General features: G+C 47.0%; 1 protein-coding gene across 46 annotated transcripts in view; it reads left to right on the plus strand.

The window, feature by feature from the left end:
- LOC110496881 (focal adhesion kinase 1) overlaps positions 1-23,509 on the plus strand; it is a 239,294-nt gene that overhangs the window by 208,208 nt on the left and 7,577 nt on the right. For 25 of the 46 annotated variants that reach the window (XM_090209272.1, XM_090209261.1, XM_090209277.1 and 22 more), the window contains 3 exons: positions 3,632-3,691; positions 4,558-4,597; positions 4,800-4,903. In XM_090209272.1, coding sequence (XP_090065398.1) covers positions 3,632-3,691; positions 4,558-4,597; positions 4,800-4,903 — 204 coding nt within the window. Of the gene's footprint in view, positions 1-3,628; positions 3,692-4,557; positions 4,598-4,799; positions 4,904-23,509 lie in introns of all 46 variants that reach the window. The other 21 variants (XM_090209259.1, XM_090209270.1, XM_036953483.2 and 18 more) reach the window with 1 other exon arrangement.

The following is a 23,509-nucleotide window of genomic DNA, read 5'->3' on the forward strand; positions in this document are numbered from 1 at the left end:
CATTGAGTTCGATCTGTAAAGTAACTTTTAAAGCAGCTACATGCAGCCTAGTCTAGGCTAATTTGAGGGGGGCAGGAGTACAATGATTCAGCAGGCAGGGGGGCAGGAGTACCATGATTCAGCAGGCAGGGGGGCAGGAGTACAATGATTCAGTAGGCAGGGGGGCAGGAGTACAATGATTCAGAAGGCAGGGGGGCAGGAGTACAATGATTCAGCAGGCAGGGGGGCAGGAGTACAATGATTCAGCAGGCAGGGGGGCAGGAGTACAATGATTCAGCAGGCAGGGGGGCAGGAGTACAATGATTCAGCAGGCAGGGGGGCAGGAGTACAATGATTCAGCAGGCAGGGGGGCAGGAGTACAATGATTCAGCAGGCAGGGGGGCAGGAGTACAATGATTCAGCAGGCAGGGGGGCAGGAGTACAATGATTCAGCAGGCAGGGGGGCAGGAGTACAATGATTCAGCAGGCAGGGGGGCAGGAGTACAATGATTCAGCAGGCAGGGGGGCAGAAGTACAATGATTCAGCAGGCAGGGGGGCAGGAGTACAATGATTCAGCAGGCAGGGGGGCAGGAGTACAATGATTCAGCAGGCAGGGGGGAAAAGATGGATTAAACATATCAGCCCCAGTGTTTTTATTTTACATCAATCTTAAGCAAGGCAACACATCACATCATAGTAAATTGTTGAAATGAAAACAAAGATTGACTAGATGTTGACGGGTTAACTGTCAAGTCGGCTAGAGGCGGGCAGAGGGAAGAGCAGTCGATTGACTGACCTGGGTCAATTAAACCACAGTTCCTCTCAAATAAAAAGCCTGCCGAGATGATACAATTATTAAAAGCATCACTTATCCCATTCTTCTCATTTATGATGCCAGATTCAGACAGAACTTGCTTAGCAGGGACGAAGAGGAATTTGTACGCTTCCATGCATTTACCGGATCACCAGTGGTCAAAGATGGAGCTTAAAAAGTATTTTTGATTTAGCTTTCTTAATCAAGATAGTACATCTGTTTCTCAGTTTGTCTGAAATATTGCCAGTCTACTACAGAGTCAGTTTTCCTTGCTTTGGCCCAGGCCGGAGTTCTCATCTGGATGACAGATCGATCTAACCTTTGGTTTTCTTTCAGAGCTATGAATTGTTTCAAAGGGGTGTGTTCATCTGCCAAAGGAATACATATTGAGGAGAAATGTTGTAGAGCCAACGCAGGGTCAGGAATACATTTTGAGGAGAAATGTTGTAGAGCCAACATAGGGTCTGGAATACAGAAACATGGCATGTTAGAACCTTAACTTTGTTAAATGTCCCTTAATTAAAATAAAAGTTGTGTTTTTGCTGATTGGTATCTCTAAAACATATTATAGGATAATGATCACTGAGATCATATGCAAGTACCCCACTAGACAAATATTTATGGTGATTATTAGTAAGAATTCAGTCGATCATTGAGGAGTTAACAGGGTTTTTCACATTTAGCCATGTGGATTTTGAGATCAATTGAGTATTATCCAGAGTAACTTACAGTTAGTGCATTCATATTAATATAGCTGGGTGAGACAACCACTGATCACAGTTAGTGCATTCATCTTAAGATAGCTGGGTGGAGACAACCACTGATCAGTTAGTGCATTCATCTTAAGATAGCTGGGTGAGACAACCACTGATCACAGTCATAGTAAATACACTTGGGTTTGTTTTTATTTTATTCAATGAACTGTTACCCAGTCAGTCTCTCCCAGAACCATCATATCAGTAGTATGCCGCTGACTGTTTAGTTGGGGTAAACATCTGGATTGGATTACAGTGTCACGCACACTAGTGTTTTCTCTACTAGCTCAATCTTTAGCCCGTCCCCCTCCTGGGGTTGTTCTCTGCTGGAGGAGATCCAGATCACTGTTGTTTTCATTCAGTGAAATAAGGTGGGAAGAGTGATCTTCTCCCTAGCCTTTTGATATGGAGAGAAAAGGGGATCCATTTGAAAAACAAAGCTGTAAAGGTGTGTGTCTGTGTGTGAATGTGTCAGAGAGACCCGAACTCTGACCACAAACTCATCTCGTGAGGGAAAATCAGGGATCAGACAGCATTCTAGAACCCTTCTCTTTTCTCTGCAGAGCTAGACTCTCTGGAGAGCTAGACTCTCTGGAGAGCTAGACTAATGATATGAATTATAGGATGGTTAAAGATGACAGTAGTGCTACCTAGCTGCTGTTGGCTTTATATTTCATATTTAATACTCATACAATCATATGATCCATGTCCAGAATAGGCCATCTACATTGTTTGAGCAATATATTGAAAATTACCTTTGTGGAAATAATACAATGATAAAAGATACATTTTGTGGCCCTTGAAAATGTTTGTTGTGTTGCCGCGTCCAACAAGACAATTGCATAGGACTTAAGATTTTTCTAAACTGGATTTAAAGGGATCTTTAAAAGTTCTGGTATTTGAGCAGCCAGCCTCTGTGATAACAGCCCCTTCCCACCCCTTCATGATCCCTCTCCCTCCCAGAAGGCTTTCCTGTGGAAAATACTTTGGTCTGCGTCTGTTTATCCACAGCCCCGGCCAGCCAGGGTTCAGAAGGAGAGCAATCATTAATGCTGCCTGTTTCATTTGGCCGCCAGATATTGTGGTGAAGATGGGTGGAAATCTCAGCCAGTGTTCATGCTGTTCTCAGAATCTTAAAGATCCTTTAGGCAGATCTGGCATCAGAACCAACGACACTGACGTGGTCTTCCTTTGTATACCTTAGCCACTGTACCATTTAGACATTCACTATCTTTATTCATGTGATTTGTGTGAAATATTCGGTTTCATATGATTATGTATTCCTGTACACAAATAAGGGTTGAGATCGTCAACTGGGGGAAAGTAAAGGAGGGAGGGAGAGAGGGAGTGGGAGAGAGAGAAGGAGGTCTGCCACAGAGCAAGAGGAGTCTGCTGTGGGATCAGTCTCTGCATGAATCCGTCAGACACGTTTAAGCCTTCCTCATCCAGCAGCAGAAACTGTTTTGTCGTCTCACTCTGCCGATGGGACCACCGCTGTCCACAGAGCTCAGAGGATGCACCTTTTCAAGTCCTGCTTTGGAAAACCGGTACAGATCATGGCTGGGAAGGGGTGGTGATTGTTTTGGTGGCTTTCTGTGTGGATTTGTACTGCTGGTACTTGGATACCTGGAAAGATGTTTAACTCTCAACCAGGTGCTCCTGAAGCTCTGAGGGTTCCTTCTGTGCAAATAGTTATCTCACTGCACTGTCTGTGTTTGCATATCTTTGTGGTCAGCCAGGGTGGCATAGATATATTTTAGATTGTACTGGATGGATGATTGGTTGATTTGGTATTGTTTGTTTGTAGCAGGGAATGAGGGTTAACACAGCAAGATAAAAGAACAGATCCGTTTCAAACGAAATTGTGAGTTCTATGTTCTCATGGAATTAAACACTAGTGAGAAATCGTCAGTCATTTCATCTTATGTTGTAAGAAATATACTCTATAGTATTCTATTTCAAGACTACTGTAACAATGGTTTTAGTGATAAATTAGGTTTTAATATTTGAGGTTGTGGTAATGAGGTGGTCAGATGTCGCTAGCTAGTTCTCTGACCCTCTGCTATGTATTCTCGTCAGAAGCCAGAATCCAGGAACTCGCGGGGCAGCATTGACAGGGAAGACTGCAGTCTCCAGGGGCCGGTGAGTTTCCCATGACCCACCGTTTGTTTAGGTTCATACCCCCAGAGGGACGGAGCAGGAAATATTGTTTTTCAATAAACCAATGTATTTATTACATTTTTCCATTTCAATCATTTTTTACAACAGACATTTTGTCTGAATTTTATAGCGCTGGCCTCAGTAATATACACATATACTACCTTAGGGATGTTCTGGTCCTGGAGGTCCCAAACACGTCTGTTTTTTCTTTCTACCTGGTAGTTAATTGCACTCACCTGGTGTCCCAGGTCTGAATTCGTCCCTTGTTAGAAGGACAGAGAACCAGAAGTGTTTTGGCCCTCCTGGACCGGTATTGAACAGCCCTGTTGTAGCTGGACACTCTCAACCAGCCCAGTCCCACTAGGCCGACATATTGGGACTATGGAGGGTGGGAACTGAACTGTGGCAACAGTTTCTCATGCCATCATCTCTCTCTCTCTCTCTGCTGCTGGATAATCTTTAAAAACAGGCGTCAGCTACAGAACACCCACAAACCAACCAGACCCATTCACACAGTAATTACAGAACAAAACTGGGCTGAGTGGGTCTCGGCTCTGAGAAGAGGAAACATCAGAATGTAGAGGGGAGAAGAAAACACCATCGTGTGTTAAAATCAAGAGAGGATAAGGTTTTGGGGAGGAGCTGGAGAAATGTAGCTGTCTGCTTGTCTCTGAGGGTCTGAGATATGTTGTGCTGTTAGCCACAGGGTACCCACAACAACACTGAAACACACTGGGCCCATGGGAAGCCCTAATCCAGAGTGCTGTTGGAAAAGCACATCCAGACAGACAGAAAAGTGCCAGTGTGCCTTTCTAATAATTTGTTTGTGTTTCTATGTTTCCCCTCAGACAGGAAACATATACCAACCAGTGGGACTGGGGAAATCAGGTAAGACAGTCCCTCAGCACATATGTCACTCCACATACATGTCACTCCACATACTGGAATGGCAACATGAGTCTATCTTCTCTGTGTGTTCTGAAATTAATGTATCTTTCTCTCTTTTAGACACACACACACACACACACACACACACACACACACACACACACACTAACTCTCCTCCCTCCTTCTCTCTCCCTCCTCTCAGAGCATGTGGCCCCTCCTAAGAAGCCTCCTCGTCCTGGAGCCCCCAGCCACCTGGGCAGTCTGGCCAGCCTCAACCCTTTAGAAAGCTACAACGAGGGGGTCAAGGTACAGAAACACTCACAGCACCAAGACAACACTGTTTTAATGTCTTACTCCAGGGTCACCATCACAGCAACACAGCACCAAGACAACACTGGTTTAATGTCTTACTCCACGGTCACCATCACAGCACCAAGACAACACTGTCTTAATGTCTTACTCCAGGGTCACCATCACAGCACCAAGACAACACTGTTTTAATGTCTTACTCCAGGGTCACCATCACAGCACCAAGACAACACTGTTTTAATGTCTTACTCCAGGGTCACCATCACAGCACCAAGACAACACTGTCTTAATGTCTTACTCCAGGTTCACCATCACAGTACCAAGACAACACTGTCTTAATGTCTTACTCCAGGGTCACCATCACAGCACCAAGACAACACTGTTTTAATGTCTTACTCCAGGGTCACCATCACAGCACCAAGACAACACTGTTTTAATGTCTTACTCCAGGGTCACCATCACAGCACCAAGACAACACTGTTTTAATGTCTTACTCCACGGTCACCATCACAGCACCAAGACAACACTGTCTTAATGTCTTACTCCAGGGTCACCATCACAGCAACACAGCACCAAGACAACACTGTCTTAATGTCTTACTCCACGGTCACCATCACAGCAACACAGCACCAAGACAACACTGTCTTAATGTCTTACTCCACGGTCACCATCACAGCACCAAGACAACACTGTCTTAATGTCTTACTCCAGGGTCACCATCACAGCACCAAGACAACACTGTCTTAATATCTTACTCCAGGGTCACCATCACAGTACCAAGACAACACTGGTTTAATGTCTTACTCCAGGGTCACCATCACAGCACCAAGACAACACTGTTTTAATGTCTTACTCCAGGGTCACCATCACAGTACCAAGACAACACTGTTTTAATGTCTTACTCCAGGGTCACCATCACAGCACCAAGACAACACTGTCTTAATGTCTTACTCCAGGGTCACCATCACAGCACCAAGACAACACTGTCTTAATGTCTTACTCCAGGGTCACCATCACAGCACCAAGACAACACTGTTTTAATGTCTTACTCCAGGGTCACCATCACAGCACCAAGACAACACTGTCTTAATGTCTTACTCCAGGTTCACCATCACAGCACCAAGACAACACTGTCTTAATGTCTTACTCCAGGGTCACCATCACAGCACCAAGACAACACTGTCTTAATGTCTTACTCCAGGGTCACCATCACAGCACCAAGACAACACTGTTTTAATGTCTTACTCCAGGGTCACCGTCACAGCATCACAGCACCAAGACAACACTGTTTTAATGTCTTACTCCACGGTCACCATCACAGCACCAAGACAACACTGTTTTGATGTCTTACTCCACGGTCACCATCACAGCACCAAGACAACACTGTCTTAATGTCTTACTCCAGGGTCACCATCACAGCACCAAGACAACACTGTTTTAATGTCTTACTCCAGGGTCACCATCACAGCACCAAGACAACACTGTCTTAATGTCTTACTCCAGGGTCACCATCACAGCACCAAGACAACACTGTTTTAATGTCTTACTCCAGGGTCACCATCACAGCACCAAGACAACACTGTCTTAATGTCTTACTCCAGGGTCACCATCACAGCACCAAGACAACACTGTTTTAATGTCTTACTCCAGGGTCACCATCACAGCAACACAGTACCAAGACAACACTGTCTTAATGTCTTACTCCAGGGTCACCATCACAGCACCAAGACAACACTGTCTTAATGTCTTACTCCAGGGTCACCATCACAGCTTGGTTGAGCGTGGTCCTACATTTGTTTGTGCTATTTGTATTTGTATTTAGTATGGATCCCCATTAGTTCCTGCCAAGGCAACAGCTACTCTTCCTGGGGTTTATTAGGGATCCCCATTAGTTCCTGCCAAGGCAACAGCTACTCTTCCTGGGGTTTATTAGGGATCCCCATTAGTTCCTGCCAAGGCAACAGCTACTCTTCCTGGGGTTTATTATGGATCCCCATTAGTTGCTGCCAAGGCAACAGCTACTCTTCCTGGGGTTTATTATGGATCCCCATTAGCTGCTGCCAAGGCAACAGCTACTCTTCCTGGGGTTTATTATGGATCCCCATTAGTTCCTGCCAAGGCAGCAGCTACTCTTCCTGGGGTTTATTATGGATCCCCATTAGTTCCTGCCAAGGCAACAGCTACTCTTCCTGGGGTTTATCATGGATCCCCATTAGTTCCTGCCAAGGCAACAGCTACTCTTCCTGGGGTTTATTATGGATCCCCATTAGTTCCTGCCAAGGCAACAGCTACTCTTCCTGGGGTTTATCATGGATCCCCATTAGTTCCTGCCAAGGCAACAGCTACTCTTCCTGGGGTTTATCATGGATCCCCATTAGTTCCTGCCAAGGCAACAGCTACTCTTCTTGGGGTTTATTATAGATCCCCATTAGTTCCTGCCAAGGCAACAGCTACTCTTCCTGGGGTTTATTATGGATCCCCATTAGCTGCTGCCAAGGCAACAGCTACTCTTCCTGGGGTTTATTATGGATCCCCATTAGCTGCTGCCAAGGCAACAGCTACTCTTCCTGGGGTTTATTATGGATCCCCATTAGTTCCTGCCAAGGCAGCAGCTACTCTTCCTGGGGTTTATTATGGATCCCCATTAGTTGCTGCCAAGGCAACAGCTACTCTTCCTGGGGTTTATTATGGATCCCCATTAGCTGCTGCCAAGGCAACAGCTACTCTTCCTGGGGTTTATTATGGATCCCCATTAGCTGCTGCCAAGGCAACAGCTACTCTTCCTGGGGTTTATTATGGATCCCCATTAGTTCCTGCCAAGGCAGCAGCTACTCTTCCTGGGGTTTATTATGGATCCCCATTAGTTGCTGCCAATGCAACAGCTACTCTTCCTGGGGTTTATTATGGATCCCCATTAGTTCCTGCCAAGGCAGCAGCTACTCTTCCTGGGGTTTATTATGGATCCCCATTAGTTCCTGCCAAGGCAGCAGCTACTCTTCCTGGGGTTTATTATGGATCCCCATTAGTTCCTGCCAAGGCAGCAGCTACTCTTCCTGGGGTTTATTATGGATCCCCATTAGTTCCTGCCAAGGCAACAGCTACTCTTCTTGGGGTTTATTATGGATCCCCATTAGTTCCTGCCAAGGCAACAGCTACTCTTCCTGGGGTTTATTATGGATCCCCATTAGTTCCTGCCAAGGCAGCAGCTACTCTTCCTGGGGTTTATTATGGATCCCCATTAGTTCCTGCCAAGGCAACAGCTACTCTTCCTGGGGTTTATTATGGATCCCCATTAGTTCCTGCCAAGGCAGCAGCTACTCTTCCTGGGGTTTATTATGGATCCCCATTAGTTCCTGCCAAGGCAGCAGCTACTCTTCCTGGGGTTTATTATGGATCCCCATTAGTTCCTGCCAAGGCAACAGCTACTCTTCCTGGGGTTTATTATGGATCCCCATTAGTTCCTGCCAAGGCAACAGCTACTCTTCCTGGGGTTTATCATGGATCCCCATTAGTTCCTGCCAAGGCAACAGCTACTCTTCCTGGGGTTTATCATGGATCCCCATTAGTTCCTGCCAAGGCAACAGCTACTCTTCTTGGGGTTTATTATGGATCCCCATTAGTTCCTGCCAAGGCAGCAGCTACTCTTCCTGGGGTTTATTATGGATCCCCATTAGTTGCTGCCAAGGCAACAGCTACTCTTCCTGGGGTTTATTATGGATCCCCATTAGCTGCTGCCAAGGCAACAGCTACTCTTCCTGGGGTTTATTATGGATCCCCATTAGTTCCTGCCAAGGCAACAGCTACTCTTCCTGGGGTTTATTATGGATCCCCATTAGCTGCTGCCAAGGCAACAGCTACTCTTCCTGGGGTTTATTATGGATCCCCATTAGCTGCTGCCAAGGCAACAGCTACTCTTCCTGGGGTTTATTATGGATCCCCATTAGTTCCTGCCAAGGCAGCAGCTACTCTTCCTGGGGTTTATTATGGATCCCCATTAGTTGCTGCCAAGGCAACAGCTACTCTTCCTTGGGTTTATTATGGATCCCCATTAGTTCCTGCCAAGGCAGCAGCTACTCTTCCTGGGGTTTATTATGGATCCCCATTGGTTCCTGCCAAGGCAGCAGCTACTCTTCCTGGGGTTTATTATGGATCCCCATTAGTTCCTGCCAAGGCAGCAGCTACTCTTCCTGGGGTTTATTATGGATCCCCATTAGTTCCTGCCAAGGCAACAGCTACTCTTCCTGGGGTTTATTATGGATCCCCATTAGCTGCTGCCAAGGCAACAGCTACTCTTCCTGGGGTTTATTATGGATCCCCATTAGCTGCTGCCAAGGCAGCAGCTACTCTTCCTGGGGTTTATTATGGATCCCCATTAGCTGCTGCCAAGGCAACAGCTACTCTTCCTGGGGTTTATTATGGATCCCCATTAGCTGCTGCCAAGGCAACAGCTACTCTTCCTGGGGTTTATTATGGATCCCCATTAGCTGCTGCCAAGGCAGCAGCTACTCTTCCTGGGGTTTATTATGGATCCCCATTAGTTGCTGCCAAGGCAACAGCTACTCTTCCTGGGGTTTATTATGGATCCCCATTAGTTGCTGCCAAGGCAACAGCTACTCTTCCTTGGGTTTATTATGGATCCCCATTAGTTCCTGCCAAGGCAGCAGCTACTCTTCCTGGGGTTTATTATGGATCCCCATTGGTTCCTGCCAAGGCAGCAGCTACTCTTCCTGGGGTTTATTATGGATCCCCATTAGTTCCTGCCAAGGCAGCAGCTACTCTTCCTGGGGTTTATTATGGATCCCCATTAGTTCCTGCCAAGGCAACAGCTACTCTTCCTGGGGTTTATTATGGATCCCCATTAGTTCCTGCCAAGGCAGCAGCTACTCTTCCTGGGGTTTATTATGGATCCCCATTAGTTGCTGCCAAGGCAACAGCTACTCTTCCTGGGGTTTATTATGGATCCCCATTAGCTGCTGCCAAGGCAACAGCTACTCTTCCTGGGGTTTATTATGGATCCCCATTAGCTGCTGCCAAGGCAACAGCTACTCTTCCTGGGGTTTATTATGGATCCCCATTAGTTCCTGCCAAGGCAGCAGCTACTCTTCCTGGGGTTTATTATGGATCCCCATTAGTTGCTGCCAATGCAACAGCTACTCTTCCTGGGGTTTATTATGGATCCCCATTAGTTCCTGCCAAGGCAGCAGCTACTCTTCCTGGGGTTTATTATGGATCCCCATTAGTTCCTGCCAAGGCAGCAGCTACTCTTCCTGGGGTTTATTATGGATCCCCATTAGTTCCTGCCAAGGCAGCAGCTACTCTTCCTGGGGTTTATTATGGATCCCCATTAGTTCCTGCCAAGGCAACAGCTACTCTTCTTGGGGTTTATTATGGATCCCCATTAGTTCCTGCCAAGGCAACAGCTACTCTTCCTGGGGTTTATTATGGATCCCCATTAGTTCCTGCCAAGGCAGCAGCTACTCTTCCTGGGGTTTATTATGGATCCCCATTAGTTCCTGCCAAGGCAACAGCTACTCTTCCTGGGGTTTATTATGGATCCCCATTAGTTCCTGCCAAGGCAGCAGCTACTCTTCCTGGGGTTTATTATGGATCCCCATTAGTTCCTGCCAAGGCAGCAGCTACTCTTCCTGGGGTTTATTATGGATCCCCATTAGTTCCTGCCAAGGCAACAGCTACTCTTCCTGGGGTTTATTATGGATCCCCATTAGTTCCTGCCAAGGCAACAGCTACTCTTCCTGGGGTTTATCATGGATCCCCATTAGTTCCTGCCAAGGCAACAGCTACTCTTCCTGGGGTTTATCATGGATCCCCATTAGTTCCTGCCAAGGCAACAGCTACTCTTCTTGGGGTTTATTATGGATCCCCATTAGTTCCTGCCAAGGCAGCAGCTACTCTTCCTGGGGTTTATTATGGATCCCCATTAGTTGCTGCCAAGGCAACAGCTACTCTTCCTGGGGTTTATTATGGATCCCCATTAGCTGCTGCCAAGGCAACAGCTACTCTTCCTGGGGTTTATTATGGATCCCCATTAGTTCCTGCCAAGGCAACAGCTACTCTTCCTGGGGTTTATTATGGATCCCCATTAGCTGCTGCCAAGGCAACAGCTACTCTTCCTGGGGTTTATTATGGATCCCCATTAGCTGCTGCCAAGGCAACAGCTACTCTTCCTGGGGTTTATTATGGATCCCCATTAGTTCCTGCCAAGGCAGCAGCTACTCTTCCTGGGGTTTATTATGGATCCCCATTAGTTGCTGCCAAGGCAACAGCTACTCTTCCTTGGGTTTATTATGGATCCCCATTAGTTCCTGCCAAGGCAGCAGCTACTCTTCCTGGGGTTTATTATGGATCCCCATTGGTTCCTGCCAAGGCAGCAGCTACTCTTCCTGGGGTTTATTATGGATCCCCATTAGTTCCTGCCAAGGCAGCAGCTACTCTTCCTGGGGTTTATTATGGATCCCCATTAGTTCCTGCCAAGGCAACAGCTACTCTTCCTGGGGTTTATTATGGATCCCCATTAGCTGCTGCCAAGGCAACAGCTACTCTTCCTGGGGTTTATTATGGATCCCCATTAGCTGCTGCCAAGGCAGCAGCTACTCTTCCTGGGGTTTATTATGGATCCCCATTAGTTGCTGCCAAGGCAACAGCTACTCTTCCTGGGGTTTATTATGGATCCCCATTAGTTCCTGCCAAGGCAGCAGCTACTCTTCCTGGGGTTTATTATGGATCCCCATTAGTTCCTGCCAAGGCAGCAGCTACTCTTCCTGGGGTTTATTATGGATCCCCATTAGTTCCTGCCAAGGCAGCAGCTACTCTTCCTGGGGTTTATTATGGATCCCCATTAGTTCCTGCCAAGGCAACAGCTACTCTTCCTGGGGTTTATTATGGATCCCCATTAGCTGCTGCCAAGGCAACAGCTACTCTTCCTGGGGTTTATTATGGATCCCCATTAGTTCCTGCCAAGGCAGCAGCTACTCTTCCTGGGGTTTATTATGGATCCCCATTAGTTGCTGCCAAGGCAACAGCTACTCTTCCTGGGGTTTATTATGGATCCCCATTAGTTCCTGCCAAGGCAGTAGCTACTCTTCCTGGGGTTTATTATGGATCCCCATTAGTTCCTGCCAAGGCAACAGCTACTCTTCCTGGGGTTTATTATGGATCCCCATTAGTTCCTGCCAAGGCAACAGCTACTCTTCTTGGGGTTTATTATGGATCCCCATTAGTTCCTGCCAAGGCAGCAGCTACTCTTCCTGGGGTTTATTATGGATCCCCATTAGTTCCTGCCAAGACAGCAGCTACTCTTCCTGTGGTCCAAACATATTAAATAATTTACATTTACATGTAAAACAAAAGATAAAACAGTACATCATATAACATTATTACACCACTACATACTGTATTTACAATACAAAATGTTTAATTCCACGATACAACAATATCACAATGTGTGCGTATGCATGTGTCTGTACCTTTGTGTGTGTCTCTTCAGACCCCGCTGTTCCATAAGGTGTATACATCAGTTACCTGATGTGGAATAGAGTTCCATGTAGTCATGGCTCTATGTAGTACTGTGTGCCTCCCATAGTCTGTTCTGGACTTGGGAAGAGACCTCTTGTGGCATGTCTTGTGGAATGGTTGTCTGAGCTGTCTGAGCTGTATGCTAGTATTTTAAACAGACAGCTCGGTACATTCAGCTTGTTAACACCTCTTACAAAAACAAGTAGTGATGAAGTCAATCTCTCTTCATGAGAGATTAACATGCATGTCATTAATGTTATCTCTCCTTGTACTTTTAAGGGCCAGCCGTGCTTCCCTAATCTGAGCCAACTGCAATTTTCCCAAATCCCTCTTTGTGGCACATGACCACACTACTGAACAGTAGCATGTAGGACCTGCCCTGTTGATAGTGTTGTGAAGAAGGCAGAGCAGCGCTTAATTATGGATAGACTTCTCCCCATCTTAACTACTGTTGTATCAATATGTTTTGACCATGACAGTTTACAATACAAGGTTACACCAAGCAGTTTAGTCACCTGAACTTGCTCAATTTCCATATTATTCATTACGAGATGTAGTTGAGGTTAAGAGTTTAGTGAATACCACCCTGCATACCACTGCTGGCTTGTTTCTGAAGCCAAGTAGGGTTGGTCCTGGTCAGTCCCTGGATGGGAGGCCAGATGCTGCTGGAAGTGGTGTTGGAGGGCCAGTAGGAGGCACTATTTCCTCTCGTCTAAATAATATCCCAATGCCCCAGGCCAGTGATTGGGGACACTGCCCTGTGTAGGGTGCCGTCTTTCGGAAGGGACGTTAAACGGGTGTCCTGACTCTCTGCGATCATTAAAAGATCCCATGGCACTTATCGTAAGAGTAGGGGTGTTAACCCCGGTGTCCTGGCTAAATTCCCAATCTGGCCCTGAAACCATCACGGTCACCTAATAATCCCCAGTTTACAATTGGCTCATTCATCCCCCTCCTCTCCCCTGTAACTATTCCCCAGGTAGTTGCTGCAAATGAGGATGTGTTCTCAGTCAACTTACCTGGTAAAATAACAGATAAATAAAAATTTAAAATTGTCCCAAATACAATGCTTTTAGTTTTGGGAATATTTAGGACTAACTTATTTCTTGCTACCCATTCTGAAACGAACTTCAGCTCTATGTTAAGTGTTGCAGTCATTTCAGTTGCTGTAGTAGCTGACATGTATAGTGTTGAGTCATCCGCATACATAGACACACTGGCTTTACGTATCTCGTTAGTAAAGATTGAAAAAAGTAAGGGGCCTAAACAGCTACCCTGGAGCATTCCTGATTCTACCTGAGAAGTAGCCTCCCTTTGCCTTGATGACAGCTTTGCACACTCTGGCATGCTTTTCCAACAGTCTTGAAGGAGTTCCCATATATGCTGAGCACTTGTTGGCTGCTTTTCCTTCACTCTGCGCTCCAACTCATCCCAAACCATCTCAATTGGGTTGAGGTCGGGTGATTGTGGAGGCCAGGTCATCTGATGCAGCACTCCATCACTGTCCTTCTTGGTCAAATAACCCTTACACAGCCTGGAGGTGTGTTGGGTCATTGTCCTGTTGGGAACCACACATATGGAGATCATCCGTTCACCTACTCTGGTTCTCACAAAGACAAGGCAGTTGGAACCAAAAATCTCACATTTGGACTCAGCAGACCAAAGGACAGATTTCCACCGGTCTGATGTCCATTGCTCGTGTTTCTTGGCCCAAACAAGTATTTTCTTCTTATTGGTGTCCTTTAGTAGTGGTTTCTTTGCAACAATTCGACAATGAAGGCCTGATTCACGCAGCGTCCTCTGAACAGTTGATGTTGCGATTTGTCTGTTACTTGAACTCTGAGGAGCATTTATTTGGGTTTCAATTTCTGAGGCTGGCAACTACTAAACTTATCCTCTTCCTTTCCTGTGGCGGTCCTCATGAGAGCCAGTTTCATCATAGCGATAGATGGTTTTTGCAACTGCACTTGCAGAAATGTTGACATTTCTTGAAATTTTGCGGATTGATTGACCTTCATGTCTTAAAGCAATGATGGACTGTCGTTTTTCTTTGCTTATTTGAGCTGTTCTTGCCATAATATGGACTTGGTCTTTTACCAAATAGGGCCATCTTCTGTATACCCCCCTACCTTGTCACAACACAACTGATTGGCTCAAACGCATTAAGAAGGAAAGAAATTCCACAAATTAACTTTTAACAAGGCACACCTGTTAATTGAAATGCATTCCAGGTGACTATCTCATGAAGCTGGTGGAGAGAATGCCAAGAGTGTGCAAAGCTGTCATCAAGGTGAAGGGTGGCTACTTTGAAGAATCTAAAATATATTTTTATTTTTTTTAACACTTTTTTTGGTTACTACATGATTCCATGTGTTATTTCATAGTTTTGATGTCTTCACTATTATTCTACAATGTAGAAAATAGTTTTTAAAAATTAAGAAAAACCTTTAAATGAGTCGGTGTCTGCATTTAGAACACAATGATGTAGACGTACAGTAAACACCAGGCATCATGCTTGTCCATAGAAATATAGAATCTACAATGACTGTCAGGAAAAAAAACAGCTTCCATCATTCTCAGCTCATGTGGAACCAAAGTAATAAATGAAAGCCATCGGATACGCTCCACTTCCTCCCTGGGAAAAGCAGTTGTTTGGCTGCAGGGAGGACTGGGGGGTTGGGGACTAGATGGAAATCATCCCACGCTGACCCCACCATCCACCCCTACACAGCCAGGGTCAACCCACCATCCACCCCTACACAGCCAGGATCATCCCACCATTCACCCCTACACAGCCAGGATCATCCCACCATCCACCCCTACACAGCCAGGATCATCCCACCCTGAGCCCACCATTCACCCCTACACAGCCAGGATCAACCCACCATCCACCCCTACACTGCCAGGATCATCCCACCATTCACCCCTACAGAGCCAGGGTCAACCCACCATTCACCCCTACACAGCCAGGGTCATCCCACCATCCACCCCTACACAGCCAGGGTCAACCCACCATCCACCCCTACACAGCCAGGGTCAACCCACCATCCACCCCTACACAGCCAGGATCATCCCACCATCCACCCCTACACAGCCAGGGTCAACCCACCATCCACCCCTACACAGCCAGGATCATCCCACCATTCACCCCTACACATCCAGGATCAACCCACCATCCACCCCTACACAGCCAGGGTCAACCCACCCTGACCCCACCATTCACCCCTACACAGCCAGGGTCAACCCACCATCCACCCCTACACAGCCAGGGTCAACCCACCATCCACCCCTACACAGCCAGGATCAACCCACCATCCACCCCTACACAGCCAGGGTCAACCCACCATCCACCCCTACACAGCCAAGGTCATCCCACCCTGACCCCACCATTCACCCCTACACAGCCAGGATCAACCCACCATCCACCCCTACACAGCCAGGGTCAACCCACCATCCACCCCTACACAGCCAGGGTCAACCCACCATCCACCCCTACACAGCCGGGGTCGACCTACCATCCACCCCTACACAGCCAGGGTCAACCCACCATCCACCCCTACACAGCCAGGATCATCCCACCATTCACCCCTACACATCCAGGATCAACCCACCATCCACCCCTACACAGCCAGGGTCAACCCACCCTGACCCCACCATTCACCCCTACACAGCCAGGGTCAACCCACCATCCACCCCTACACAGCCAGGGTCAACCCACCATCCACCCCTACACAGCCAGGATCAACCCACCATCCACCCCTACACAGCCAGGGTCAACCCACCATCCACCCCTACACAGCCAAGGTCATCCCACCCTGACCCCACCATTCACCCCTACACAGCCAGGATCAACCCACCATCCACCCCTACACAGCCAGGGTCAACCCACCATCAACCCCTACACAGCCAGGGTCAACCCACCATCCACCCCTACACAGCCAGGGTCAACCCACCATCCACCCCTACACAGCCAGGGTCAACCCACCATCCACCCCTACACAGGCTCCATACAGATGCTGACAAGCAGGCCCAAAAAAAGCCCCAGGGAAAACCACACTTTCTGGGCTTTATTTTGGGCCCTAGTTATACAACGCCAACTACCATCCATTTAGAAAGGAGCCGGTGAAATGATTATTATGGATCCCCATTAGTTCCTGCCAAGGCAACAGCTACTCTTCCTGGGGTTTATTATGGATCCCCATTAGTTCCTGCCAAGGCAACAGCTACTCTTCCTGGGGTTTATCATGGATCCCCATTAGTTCCTGCCAAGGCAACAGCTACTCTTCCTGGGGTTTATCATGGATCCCCATTAGTTCCTGCCAAGGCAACAGCTACTCTTCTTGGGGTTTATTATGGATCCCCATTAGTTCCTGCCAAGGCAGCAGCTACTCTTCCTGGGGTTTATTATGGATCCCCATTAGTTGCTGCCAAGGCAACAGCTACTCTTCCTGGGGTTTATTATGGATCCCCATTAGCTGCTGCCAAGGCAACAGCTACTCTTCCTGGGGTTTATTATGGATCCCCATTAGTTCCTGCCAAGGCAACAGCTACTCTTCCTGGGGTTTATTATGGATCCCCATTAGCTGCTGCCAAGGCAACAGCTACTCTTCCTGGGGTTTATTATGGATCCCCATTAGCTGCTGCCAAGGCAACAGCTACTCTTCCTGGGGTTTATTATGGATCCCCATTAGTTCCTGCCAAGGCAGCAGCTACTCTTCCTGGGGTTTATTATGGATCCCCATTAGTTGCTGCCAAGGCAACAGCTACTCTTCCTTGGGTTTATTATGGATCCCCATTAGTTCCTGCCAAGGCAGCAGCTACTCTTCCTGGGGTTTATTATGGATCCCCATTGGTTCCTGCCAAGGCAGCAGCTACTCTTCCTGGGGTTTATTATGGATCCCCATTAGTTCCTGCCAAGGCAGCAGCTACTCTTCCTGGGGTTTATTATGGATCCCCATTAGTTCCTGCCAAGGCAACAGCTACTCTTCCTGGGGTTTATTATGGATCCCCATTAGCTGCTGCCAAGGCAACAGCTACTCTTCCTGGGGTTTATTATGGATCCCCATTAGCTGCTGCCAAGGCAACAGCTACTCTTCCTGGGGTTTATTATGGATCCCCATTAGTTGCTGCCAAGGCAACAGCTACTCTTCCTTGGGTTTATTATGGATCCCCATTAGTTCCTGCCAAGGCAGCAGCTACTCTTCCTGGGGTTTATTATGGATCCCCATTGGTTCCTGCCAAGGCAGCAGCTACTCTTCCTGGGGTTTATTATGGATCCCCATTAGTTCCTGCCAAGGCAGCAGCTACTCTTCCTGGGGTTTATTATGGATCCCCATTAGTTCCTGCCAAGGCAACAGCTACTCTTCCTGGGGTTTATTATGGATCCCCATTAGTTCCTGCCAAGGCAGCAGCTACTCTTCCTGGGGTTTATTATGGATCCCCATTAGTTGCTGCCAAGGCAACAGCTACTCTTCCTGGGGTTTATTATGGATCCCCATTAGCTGCTGCCAAGGCAACAGCTACTCTTCCTGGGGTTTATTATGGATCCCCATTAGCTGCTGCCAAGGCAACAGCTACTCTTCCTGGGGTTTATTATGGATCCCCATTAGTTCCTGCCAAGGCAGCAGCTACTCTTCCTGGGGTTTATTATGGATCCCCATTAGTTGCTGCCAATGCAACAGCTACTCTTCCTGGGGTTTATTATGGATCCCCATTAGTTCCTGCCAAGGCAGCAGCTACTCTTCCTGGGGTTTATTATGGATCCCCATTAGTTCCTGCCAAGGCAGCAGCTACTCTTCCTGGGGTTTATTATGGATCCCCATTAGTTCCTGCCAAGGCAGCAGCTACTCTTCCTGGGGTTTATTATGGATCCCCATTAGTTCCTGCCAAGGCAACAGCTACTCTTCTTGGGGTTTATTATGGATCCCCATTAGTTCCTGCCAAGGCAACAGCTACTCTTCCTGGGGTTTATTATGGATCCCCATTAGTTCCTGCCAAGGCAGCAGCTACTCTTCCTGGGGTTTATTATGGATCCCCATTAGTTCCTGCCAAGGCAACAGCTACTCTTCCTGGGGTTTATTATGGATCCCCATTAGTTCCTGCCAAGGCAGCAGCTACTCTTCCTGGGGTTTATTATGGATCCCCATTAGTTCCTGCCAAGGCAGCAGCTACTCTTCCTGGGGTTTATTATGGATCCCCATTAGTTCCTGCCAAGGCAACAGCTACTCTTCCTGGGGTTTATTATGGATCCCCATTAGTTCCTGCCAAGGCAACAGCTACTCTTCCTGGGGTTTATCATGGATCCCCATTAGTTCCTGCCAAGGCAACAGCTACTCTTCCTGGGGTTTATCATGGATCCCCATTAGTTCCTGCCAAGGCAACAGCTACTCTTCTTGGGGTTTATTATGGATCCCCATTAGTTCCTGCCAAGGCAGCAGCTACTCTTCCTGGGGTTTATTATGGATCCCCATTAGTTGCTGCCAAGGCAACAGCTACTCTTCCTGGGGTTTATTATGGATCCCCATTAGCTGCTGCCAAGGCAACAGCTACTCTTCCTGGGGTTTATTATGGATCCCCATTAGTTCCTGCCAAGGCAACAGCTACTCTTCCTGGGGTTTATTATGGATCCCCATTAGCTGCTGCCAAGGCAACAGCTACTCTTCCTGGGGTTTATTATGGATCCCCATTAGCTGCTGCCAAGGCAACAGCTACTCTTCCTGGGGTTTATTATGGATCCCCATTAGTTCCTGCCAAGGCAGCAGCTACTCTTCCTGGGGTTTATTATGGATCCCCATTAGTTGCTGCCAAGGCAACAGCTACTCTTCCTTGGGTTTATTATGGATCCCCATTAGTTCCTGCCAAGGCAGCAGCTACTCTTCCTGGGGTTTATTATGGATCCCCATTGGTTCCTGCCAAGGCAGCAGCTACTCTTCCTGGGGTTTATTATGGATCCCCATTAGTTCCTGCCAAGGCAGCAGCTACTCTTCCTGGGGTTTATTATGGATCCCCATTAGTTCCTGCCAAGGCAACAGCTACTCTTCCTGGGGTTTATTATGGATCCCCATTAGCTGCTGCCAAGGCAACAGCTACTCTTCCTGGGGTTTATTATGGATCCCCATTAGCTGCTGCCAAGGCAGCAGCTACTCTTCCTGGGGTTTATTATGGATCCCCATTAGTTGCTGCCAAGGCAACAGCTACTCTTCCTGGGGTTTATTATGGATCCCCATTAGTTCCTGCCAAGGCAGCAGCTACTCTTCCTGGGGTTTATTATGGATCCCCATTAGTTCCTGCCAAGGCAGCAGCTACTCTTCCTGGGGTTTATTATGGATCCCCATTAGTTCCTGCCAAGGCAGCAGCTACTCTTCCTGGGGTTTATTATGGATCCCCATTAGTTCCTGCCAAGGCAACAGCTACTCTTCCTGGGGTTTATTATGGATCCCCATTAGCTGCTGCCAAGACAACAGCTACTCTTCCTGGGGTTTATTATGGATCCCCATTAGTTCCTGCCAAGGCAGCAGCTACTCTTCCTGGGGTTTATTATGGATCCCCATTAGTTGCTGCCAAGGCAACAGCTACTCTTCCTGGGGTTTATTATGGATCCCCATTAGTTCCTGCCAAGGCAGTAGCTACTCTTCCTGGGGTTTATTATGGATCCCCATTAGTTCCTGCCAAGGCAACAGCTACTCTTCCTGGGGTTTATTATGGATCCCCATTAGTTCCTGCCAAGGCAACAGCTACTCTTCTTGGGGTTTATTATGGATCCCCATTAGTTCCTGCCAAGGCAGCAGCTACTCTTCCTGGGGTTTATTATGGATCCCCATTAGTTCCTGCCAAGACAGCAGCTACTCTTCCTGTGGTCCAAACATATTAAATAATTTACATTTACATGTAAAACAAAAGATAAAACAGTACATCATATAACATTATTACACCACTACATACTGTATTTACAATACAAAATGTTTAATTCCACGATACAACAATATCACAATGTGTGCGTATGCATGTGTCTGTACCTTTGTGTGTGTCTCTTCAGACCCCGCTGTTCCATAAGGTGTATACATCAGTTACCTGATGTGGAATAGAGTTCCATGTAGTCATGGCTCTATGTAGTACTGTGTGCCTCCCATAGTCTGTTCTGGACTTGGGAAGAGACCTCTTGTGGCATGTCTTGTGGAATGGTTGTCTGAGCTGTCTGAGCTGTATGCTAGTATTTTAAACAGACAGCTCGGTACATTCAGCTTGTTAACACCTCTTACAAAAACAAGTAGTGATGAAGTCAATCTCTCTTCATGAGAGATTAACATGCATGTCATTAATGTTATCTCTCCTTGTACTTTTAAGGGCCAGCCGTGCTTCCCTAATCTGAGCCAACTGCAATTTTCCCAAATCCCTCTTTGTGGCACATGACCACACTACTGAACAGTAGCATGTAGGACCTGCCCTGTTGATAGTGTTGTGAAGAAGGCAGAGCAGCGCTTAATTATGGATAGACTTCTCCCCATCTTAACTACTGTTGTATCAATATGTTTTGACCATGACAGTTTACAATACAAGGTTACACCAAGCAGTTTAGTCACCTGAACTTGCTCAATTTCCATATTATTCATTACGAGATGTAGTTGAGGTTAAGAGTTTAGTGAATACCACCCTGCATACCACTGCTGGCTTGTTTCTGAAGCCAAGTAGGGTTGGTCCTGGTCAGTCCCTGGATGGGAGGCCAGATGCTGCTGGAAGTGGTGTTGGAGGGCCAGTAGGAGGCACTATTTCCTCTCGTCTAAATAATATCCCAATGCCCCAGGCCAGTGATTGGGGACACTGCCCTGTGTAGGGTGCCGTCTTTCGGAAGGGACGTTAAACGGGTGTCCTGACTCTCTGCGATCATTAAAAGATCCCATGGCACTTATCGTAAGAGTAGGGGTGTTAACCCCGGTGTCCTGGCTAAATTCCCAATCTGGCCCTGAAACCATCACGGTCACCTAATAATCCCCAGTTTACAATTGGCTCATTCATCCCCCTCCTCTCCCCTGTAACTATTCCCCAGGTAGTTGCTGCAAATGAGGATGTGTTCTCAGTCAACTTACCTGGTAAAATAACAGATAAATAAAAATTTAAAATTGTCCCAAATACAATGCTTTTAGTTTTGGGAATATTTAGGACTAACTTATTTCTTGCTACCCATTCTGAAACGAACTTCAGCTCTATGTTAAGTGTTGCAGTCATTTCAGTTGCTGTAGTAGCTGACATGTATAGTGTTGAGTCATCCGCATACATAGACACACTGGCTTTACGTATCTCGTTAGTAAAGATTGAAAAAAGTAAGGGGCCTAAACAGCTACCCTGGAGCATTCCTGATTCTACCTGAGAAGTAGCCTCCCTTTGCCTTGATGACAGCTTTGCACACTCTGGCATGCTTTTCCAACAGTCTTGAAGGAGTTCCCATATATGCTGAGCACTTGTTGGCTGCTTTTCCTTCACTCTGCGCTCCAACTCATCCCAAACCATCTCAATTGGGTTGAGGTCGGGTGATTGTGGAGGCCAGGTCATCTGATGCAGCACTCCATCACTGTCCTTCTTGGTCAAATAACCCTTACACAGCCTGGAGGTGTGTTGGGTCATTGTCCTGTTGGGAACCACACATATGGAGATCATCCGTTCACCTACTCTGGTTCTCACAAAGACAAGGCAGTTGGAACCAAAAATCTCACATTTGGACTCAGCAGACCAAAGGACAGATTTCCACCGGTCTGATGTCCATTGCTCGTGTTTCTTGGCCCAAACAAGTATTTTCTTCTTATTGGTGTCCTTTAGTAGTGGTTTCTTTGCAACAATTCGACAATGAAGGCCTGATTCACGCAGCGTCCTCTGAACAGTTGATGTTGCGATTTGTCTGTTACTTGAACTCTGAGGAGCATTTATTTGGGTTTCAATTTCTGAGGCTGGCAACTACTAAACTTATCCTCTTCCTTTCCTGTGGCGGTCCTCATGAGAGCCAGTTTCATCATAGCGATAGATGGTTTTTGCAACTGCACTTGCAGAAATGTTGACATTTCTTGAAATTTTGCGGATTGATTGACCTTCATGTCTTAAAGCAATGATGGACTGTCGTTTTTCTTTGCTTATTTGAGCTGTTCTTGCCATAATATGGACTTGGTCTTTTACCAAATAGGGCCATCTTCTGTATACCCCCCTACCTTGTCACAACACAACTGATTGGCTCAAACGCATTAAGAAGGAAAGAAATTCCACAAATTAACTTTTAACAAGGCACACCTGTTAATTGAAATGCATTCCAGGTGACTATCTCATGAAGCTGGTGGAGAGAATGCCAAGAGTGTGCAAAGCTGTCATCAAGGTGAAGGGTGGCTACTTTGAAGAATCTAAAATATATTTTTATTTTTTTTAACACTTTTTTTGGTTACTACATGATTCCATGTGTTATTTCATAGTTTTGATGTCTTCACTATTATTCTACAATGTAGAAAATAGTTTTTAAAAATTAAGAAAAACCTTTAAATGAGTCGGTGTCTGCATTTAGAACACAATGATGTAGACGTACAGTAAACACCAGGCATCATGCTTGTCCATAGAAATATAGAATCTACAATGACTGTCAGGAAAAAAAACAGCTTCCATCATTCTCAGCTCATGTGGAACCAAAGTAATAAATGAAAGCTATCGGATACGCTCCACTTCCTCCCTGGGAAAAGCAGTTGTTTGGCTGCAGGGAGGACTGGGGGGTTGGGGACTAGATGGAAATCATCCCACGCTGACCCCACCATCCACCCCTACACAGCCAGGGTCAACCCACCATCCACCCCTACACAGCCAGGATCATCCCACCATTCACCCCTACACAGCCAGGATCATCCCACCATCCACCCCTACACAGCCAGGATCATCCCACCCTGAGCCCACCATTCACCCCTACACAGCCAGGATCAACCCACCATCCACCCCTACACTGCCAGGATCATCCCACCATTCACCCCTACAGAGCCAGGGTCAACCCACCATTCACCCCTACACAGCCAGGGTCATCCCACCATCCACCCCTACACAGCCAGGGTC

The sequence above is a fragment of the Oncorhynchus mykiss genome, chromosome 18 (assembly GCF_057628025.1).
Source record: "Oncorhynchus mykiss isolate SJ-2025 chromosome 18, ASM5762802v1, whole genome shotgun sequence".
NCBI classification, from domain to species: Eukaryota; Metazoa; Chordata; class Actinopteri; order Salmoniformes; family Salmonidae; genus Oncorhynchus; species Oncorhynchus mykiss.